At 50.0% G+C, this 7,500-nt stretch overlaps 1 protein-coding gene across 2 annotated transcripts in view; it reads left to right on the top strand.

The window, feature by feature from the left end:
* The window catches only part of ogdha (oxoglutarate dehydrogenase a), a 23,818-nt gene that overhangs the window by 16,166 nt on the left and 152 nt on the right, over positions 1-7,500 (top strand). For both annotated transcript variants that reach the window (XM_061070898.1, XM_061070899.1), the window contains 10 exons: positions 726-905; positions 1,164-1,316; positions 1,413-1,515; positions 4,181-4,588; positions 4,726-4,904; positions 4,990-5,061; positions 6,146-6,271; positions 6,356-6,428; positions 6,609-6,772; positions 7,174-7,328. In XM_061070898.1, coding sequence (XP_060926881.1) covers positions 726-905; positions 1,164-1,316; positions 1,413-1,515; positions 4,181-4,588; positions 4,726-4,904; positions 4,990-5,061; positions 6,146-6,271; positions 6,356-6,428; positions 6,609-6,772; positions 7,174-7,328 — 1,613 coding nt within the window. The remainder of the gene's footprint in view (positions 1-725; positions 906-1,163; positions 1,317-1,412; positions 1,516-4,180; positions 4,589-4,725; positions 4,905-4,989; positions 5,062-6,145; positions 6,272-6,355; positions 6,429-6,608; positions 6,773-7,173; positions 7,329-7,500) is intronic.

Here is a 7,500-nt window from a genome sequence, read left to right as displayed (position 1 = left end):
CGAGCCCAGAGGGGGGGGGGGATCGGCAGGGAGCTCCCGATACGATACTATCACGATACTGAGGTGGCGATACGATATGTATTGCGATTCGATATTGCGATTTCCTGGGATTTCTTTTGGTAATTTTTTTTTTTTTTTAAATACTGGACCATGGAAACATGTTGAATCATTCCTTCAAATACAACACAGTCAAATTCACTTAGAGCTTTACCAGTTTTATTTCAAATATTAACATTAACTTAATGACTGCCGGGCAGCCAATAGAGAAAATAAATAAAAATGTTCCCTATTATTGTATAGCCCCTGTCAACTGCACACAAACTGACAGATTAAGAAATGTAAGCCACTTACGCTACTTTTAAACAATAAATAAAAGGTAAATTAAATAGAATGAATAAAAGTTTACTTAAAATATCAACTTTGAAATAAACAAAAAGTAGGCTATTGTTGTTTGCATGTAGGCGATGCAAAGCTAGTGCTTGGGTGTGTTTAGATTCTTGTGCAAAAACAAGAGCTGGTCAACATGCTCTGGGGTGATGTTGCCCCCCCCATATCCCCCCCCCCCGTATAAACCAATAAATATGTTTTTTTTTTAAATCGATTTGGGAGGCAGCATGGGGATTTAAAATCGTCATTCACAAGAATCGCGATTTGTAACTTCTAGTTCTAGTTTGAGACTTCTAGGGGGCGGAGCCGTAACCTCTTCTGTTGTCTCCACGCTGCAGATCGGTTTCACCACAGACCCGCGCATGGCCCGCTCGTCTCCGTACCCGACGGACGTGGCGCGGGTCGTCAACGCTCCGATCTTCCACGTGAACGCCGACGACCCCGAGGCCGTCATCTACGTCTGCAAGGTCGCCGCCGAGTGGAGGGCGACCTTCCACAAGGACGTGGTGGTCGACCTGGTGAGTGCTGCTGCAGCTGTTAGTCTAAATTACCCACAACATTTCCAGTTTATTCCCGTTAATTCCCGTTAATTCCCATGGAAAGTTTCCATTTTTGAATATTCCCGGAATTTTGCAACCCTAGTGAGGAACCAGTGTGAGCACCGGAGTGACACCAGGTGTGTGTCTGTGTGTGTGTCTGTGTGTGTCTGTGTGTGTGTCTGTGTGTGTGTCTGTGTGTGTCTGTGTGTGTCTGTGTGTGTCTGTGTGTGTGTGCAGGTCTCTTACCGTCGGATGGGTCACAACGAGATGGACGAGCCGATGTTCACTCAGCCGCTGATGTACAAGCAGATCAAGAAGCAGAAACCTGTTCTGCACAAATACGCTGAGAAGCTGATCGCAGAGGGAGCCGTCAGCCGCCAGGAGTACGAGGTAACGCTGCTTCCTGTTTCCTGTTTCCTGTTTCTATAGATCTATAGATCTGCTCCCAGCTGTCTCAGTCTCCTCACAGCGTCTCTTTGTCTCCAGGAGGAAATCGCTAAGTACGATAAGATCTGCGAGGAGGCGTACAATCGCTCCAAAGACGAGAAGATCCTGCACATCAAACACTGGCTGGACTCCCCATGGCCCGGTGAGTCTTCAGGGACTCTCAGGTCCCTGTTGGTCTCAGGTCCCTGCTGGTCTCAGGTCCCTGCTGGTCTCAGGTCCCTGCTGGTCTCAGGTCCCTTCTGGTCTCAGGTCCCTGCTGGTCCCAGGTCCCTGCTGGTCTCAGGTGCCTGCTGGTCTCAGGTCCCTGCTGGTCTCAGGTCCCTGCTGGTCTCAGGTGCCTGCTGGTCCCAGGTCCCTGCTGGTCTCAGGTCCCTGCTGGTCTCAGGTCTGGATGAGGATCAGGTCCTGGTCCCTCGTCCTGGAAGTAGGGCTGGGTATTGCCTACAACCTCACGATACACGTTGCTTTTGAATAATGACCACGTCTTGCACAGAATGTAATACAACAGCTGTTCTTTATTATTACATATAACAGCAAAGGCGAAGTCTTAGGGATCGCACTACTCAAAATACTTTTAAAATTAAAATATCTTAAAAGTAAAATAAAATTATTATCTTTCTAATCCAATAATAAAAGAAGGCGATGCACAGAAAGGATCTGTCGCTCACGTATCTCTTCCCAAGATCCCCCGATACGATGTTTTTAATGTCCCTCGTAAGTGCCGAGTAGGGATGGGCGTAATTAATCGACCATCGATTCATTGATCATTAAGAATTTCGTCGATGAAATTATTTTGTCATCGACGAAACTCTGTTGCGTTCACTGCCAACACTGTGAAGCTATACGTCTCCATGAGCGCATGAGGAGTCCACTGCTCTTCTTCAAGTAGGAGGTCGGGATATCCGAGTTTCCTGAACGCAGCACAGTGAGGATGTTAGCAGCTGTAGGAAGCAGCCCGGAGTTATACTCTACAAGCCCCGCTGAGAGAGCAGCAGCTAGCCACTGAGAGCTAACTGGATCTGATGGTTCTCGACCTCTCAGTCCGGTTGTTGTCACGTCCTCAATCCCAGGACCCCTCACCCAGACCCGGGTCTGTCCGGGTTCCCTTCCCCGTAGACTGAGGGTCCGTGTGCGGACATGAAGCCGAGCTCCGCAGCTAGCCTCCGCTAGCTCCAAAGCTAGCCCCTTCGGACCCGGACAGACCCGGGTCTGGGTGAGGGTTCCGGGAGTGAGGACGTGACAACCACCGGACTGAGAGTTATAAACAGTGGGCGTCTCCAGTGCACATTGAGCCAAATTCAGACACTACGGGCAAAGCATTTCACCAGCAATAACTCCGCCAGTTTTCCGGTGTTTCTTCCTTTTTTGTTTTTAATTGAGACGTGTGCTGTTTTTGCCTATGCTGCCACCTATTGGCATTATTGTGCACTGCACCATAGGTGAAGTTTCGTTTTCAAGACGGCCGTCAAAGCATTTGATGCCGTATCCAGGGTTTCCCCCAGTGCTGTATAGGCCTGGCGGGCCGCCAGGCTTTACTCCCCCCCCCCCCCCGCCAGGCTAAGCGTCGCATGTTTTTTTTATTTAAAAAAAAAATAAAAAATCCGTCACTCGCGCACATCAACAACACTTCACTTCCTCATTGAGCCCCGATCCCCAAGCAACCATCCTATTGGTCCAAACAGTCACATGTCCCACCCAGACGCCTTCACTGACCCTCAGACATCAGAACGCTCCTTCAACAGTGTTTTACTGAACGTCAAAACCAAACATAAACATAAACCCAGTCCGTTACACTATTAGGCTGCAGCTATTTGGTTTTATTTATTTAAAAATAGGGTACTTATGATTTCATACATTTTCCACAAATAAGGGGAGGACTCAAATAGCCCTACAAAGTTCTGTGTTTAATTTATTTCAAAGTAGGCCGACACTTGCCTGTGTGTTTTGTTTGTTTGTTATCTTGTTGCTTGTCTGTTTGAGTAGCTGGCTGAAAGCAAAGAAGTAGTAGGCTTATCTTTTATTGGTAACCTCACTGTTACGGTACATTGTTTCTGAAATAAGAGGACTGACTGCTATGTTCACAGCAAACTTGAATTTTTTTAATATTAAGTAGGGCTGCCACTAACGACTATTTTTCTATCGATTAATCGGACGACTATTTTATCGATTAGTCGATTCATCTAAACGATTAATTTTCCTCCAAAAAAATCAAATTGACCATTTCAATTCAGTTAATTTTATTTTGATAACAACAAACTGTATGTCACCGTATAATGCAGCACAAAACAAAATGTAAACAAAGGCTCAAATATTAAAGTGCAAAACTGTAGGTTTAAACTAGCAACTCCAACGTGATAAAAATAAATAAAAAAGAGGGTTAGGTAAATAAATAAGTTAAGTCAGCAGTGCAACTCAAAAAGATATCAAAGTATCTATTTAACCCCTTATCAAAATAAGAAAGTTAGGTGTGCATATTAAACAAAGTGCAACATGTTTAGAGTATAAGAAACAATGGTGTCCAGCTCAAAATCAGACTCAACCCCCCCCCACCCCCCCCACCCCGCGGGTGCCTTCTAGCAGCCCTACCACCAGGCTTAGCAAGTTTTCTGGGGGAAACCCTGCGTATCGATACAGCAGCATCGGCATGAAGACGTCACGATATATCGCCGTATCGATTTTTTGAGCGCAGCCCTTCCTGGAATCCAGGTCCCTGCTGGTCTCAGGTCTGGATGAGGATCAGGTCCTGGTCCTGGTCCCTCGTCCTGGAGTCCAGGTCCTTGATGTCCCGCTCTCTCTGTCCTCTGCAGGTTTCTTCACTCTGGACGGACAACCCAAGACCTTGAGCTGCCCGTCCACCGGACTGACGGAGGAGAACCTGAACCACATCGGACAGATGGCGTCCTCCGTCCCCGTGGAGGACTTCACCATCCACGGAGGTCTGAGTCGTATCCTGAAGAGCCGAGGTCAGATGGTCCAGAACCGCACGGTGGACTGGGCGCTGGGCGAGTACATGGCGTTCGGCTCGCTGCTGCAGGAGGGGACGCACATCCGGCTGTCGGGTCAGGACGTGGAGCGAGGGACCTTCAGCCACCGGCACCACGTCCTCCACGACCAGAACGTGGACAAGAGGATCTGCATCCCCATGAACCACCTGTCCCCGGACCAGGCGCCGTACACCGTCTGCAACAGCTCGCTGTCCGAGTACGGCGTCCTGGGTCAGTGTGACCCTCCTCGCTGATTCAACCCGTCCTGGTTCGGCTGGTCCCCCCCCGCTGACTGTGTGTGTCTGTGTGTGTGTCTGTGTGTGTGTCTGTCTGTGTGTGTGTGTGTGTGTGTGTGTGTGTGTGTGCAGGCTTCGAGCTGGGCTTTGCGATGGCGAGCCCGAACGCTCTCATCCTGTGGGAGGCGCAGTTCGGAGACTTCCACAACACGGCTCAGTGCATCATCGACCAGTTCATCTGTCCGGGTCAGGCCAAGTGGGTGAGACAGAACGGCATCGTGCTGCTGCTGCCACACGGCATGGAGGGCATGGTGAGAGACACACACACACACACAGACACACACACACACACACATCATTCTGAATGTTAAGTGTGTGTGTTGATGTTGTTTTCAGGGTCCAGAACATTCTTCAGCTCGTCCAGAGAGATTCCTCCAGATGTGCAACGACGACCCAGATGTCATGCCCGTGAGACACACACACACACACACACACACACACACACACACACACACACACACACACACACACACACACACACAGATTCTGTTGTGGTTGTGGTTTCAAACTAAACCTTAAGGCTCCTTTATACTTCTCCGTCTTTTCTAAAACGGACAGATAGGACCCCCCCCCCCCCGAGCGCCTCGGAGAGTTTTCCGTTCCGTTCACCTGTGTTTATGTCGGAGACCCCACGGACAGACCTTGGCTGTGATTGGTCCGCTAACGACATCATATCCGGACCTCACACTTCCTGTTTCCTCCCTGTGTCACAACAAACCCAAACACAACTATGATTCTACGATTAATGTGACGTGTGTGTTAATCCAGCGGAGTTGTCCGGCTGATGGTGGCTCGTTAGAGCACTGAGGGCATGTGTGCACGGTCACAGACGGTTATAACGAGCTTTCAAAATGGCGCTAGCAGGCTAGGCTAGCGGGCTAGGCTAGCGGGCTAGCCACCATGCTAACTGCGGTGGTAACAGTGCATAACCCCGCCGTCACGACTTTAATTCCACTTCTATCATGACACTGTTTCTATAATACCGTCAGGTTAGAAGCAAACACTGGATAGTAGTTAGTGTCGGGAGTCCTGCTGACTGTGTGTGGAAGCTGGGGGGGAGCTAGCTCCGGTTAGCTTCAAGCTACATGTAGCCTCAAGCTGTGGAATCAGCAACACAGTTCGGAAACAAGACCGGGGAACCGCTGCGCTAAGAAACGATTACATCAGCATCTTGACCTGCTGGGTGTCACTTTATTTTATTTAGTTGCCATGGTAGCTACACTGTGTGTGAGGGAAGTGGGGGGGAGGTAAATAAACAGCGTGGACTTCTTCTGATGACTCGTGAGGTCGGCTTCTCCGAGCTTGTCTTCCGTTGCGCCACCTAGTGTCCTGGGGGTGAATTGTTTTCAACACGGAGAAGTATAAATGAAAAAGTGTCCGTTCGTCCGTAACGGATTCGGAGGAACATAATGGAGCCTTTAACCCTGATCTCTCTCTCCCTCTCCCCCTCCCCCTCCCTCCCTCCCTCCCCCCCCCCCCCCCCCCCCCTCAGAGCCTGACGGAGGACTTTGCCGTGCGGCAGCTCTATGACTGTAACTGGATCGTGGTGAACTGCTCTTGTCCTGGAAACTACTTCCACGTCCTGAGGAGACAGATCCTGCTGCCGTTCAGGAAGCCCGTGAGACAGGAAGTTCATATGTTCTCACCTCGTGTGGTTGACAGACTTTTATTTTGTAAATAATCAGCTTCCTGTTTGTTCTAGCTGATCGTCTTCACTCCCAAGTCTCTGCTGCGCCACCCGGAGGCCAGATCCAGCTTCGACGAGATGCTGCCCGGTAACATCACCTCCCAGGTTTCACTCTTTACTGCTGTAAGGTTTCAGACTTGAAGTGTGACCTTCGTCTGCTCTTCCTCCTCCTCCTCCTCCTCCTCCTCCTCCTCCTCCTCCTCCTCCTCCTCCTCCTCCTCTTCCTCTTCCTCTTCCTCCTCCTCCTCCTCCTCCTCCTCCTCCTCAGGAACTCACTTCCAGAGGCTGATCCCAGAGGCCGGCTCCGCCTCCGAGCGTCCAGAGGAAGTGAAGCGTCTGATCTTCTGCACCGGGAAGGTTTACTACGAGTTGACCAAAGAGAGGAAGACCAGAGGGATGGATGGAGAGGTGGCCATCGCACGCATAGAGCAGGTACACACAGACACACACACACACACACACACACACTCACAGACACACACACACACACACACACACACACACACACACACACACACAGACACACACACACACACACTCACAGACACACACACACACACTCACAGACACACACACACTCACAGACACACACACACACACACAGACACAGACACACACACACACACACACACACACACACACACACACAGACACACACACACACACACACAGATTCTGCTATGGTTGTCGTTTCTAATGTGCAACTCATTATTCTAATGAAACATCCAGCCTGATCTCTCTCTCTCTCTCTCTCTCTCTCTCTCTCTCTCTCTCTCTCTCTCTCTCTCTCTCTCTCTCTCTCTCTCTCTCTCTCTCTCTTCCCCCCCCCCCAGTTGTCTCCCTTCCCGTTCGACCAGGTGAAGGCGGAGTCGGAGCGCTTTGCCAACGCCGATGTGGTTTGGTGTCAGGAGGAGCACAAGAACCAGGGTTACTATGACTACGTGAAGCCTCGCATCAGGACCACCATCCAGAGAGCCAAGCCCGTCTGGTACCGACCTTCATCATCATCATCATCATCATCATCAATGACACCAGGCAGAGTTTAGTGACCGGTCCGGTTAACCCCCTCTGTGTGTGTGTCTGTGTGTGTGTGTCTGTGTGTGTCTGTGTGTGTGTCTGTGTGTCTGTGTGTGTGTCTGTGTCTGTGTGTGTCTGTGTGT

The sequence above is a fragment of the Limanda limanda genome, chromosome 5, assembly GCF_963576545.1.
Source record: "Limanda limanda chromosome 5, fLimLim1.1, whole genome shotgun sequence".
Taxonomy (NCBI): domain Eukaryota; kingdom Metazoa; phylum Chordata; class Actinopteri; order Pleuronectiformes; family Pleuronectidae; genus Limanda; species Limanda limanda.
Note: the sequence above shows the minus strand (reverse complement) of the source record. Positions and strands in the feature narration are given on the sequence as shown.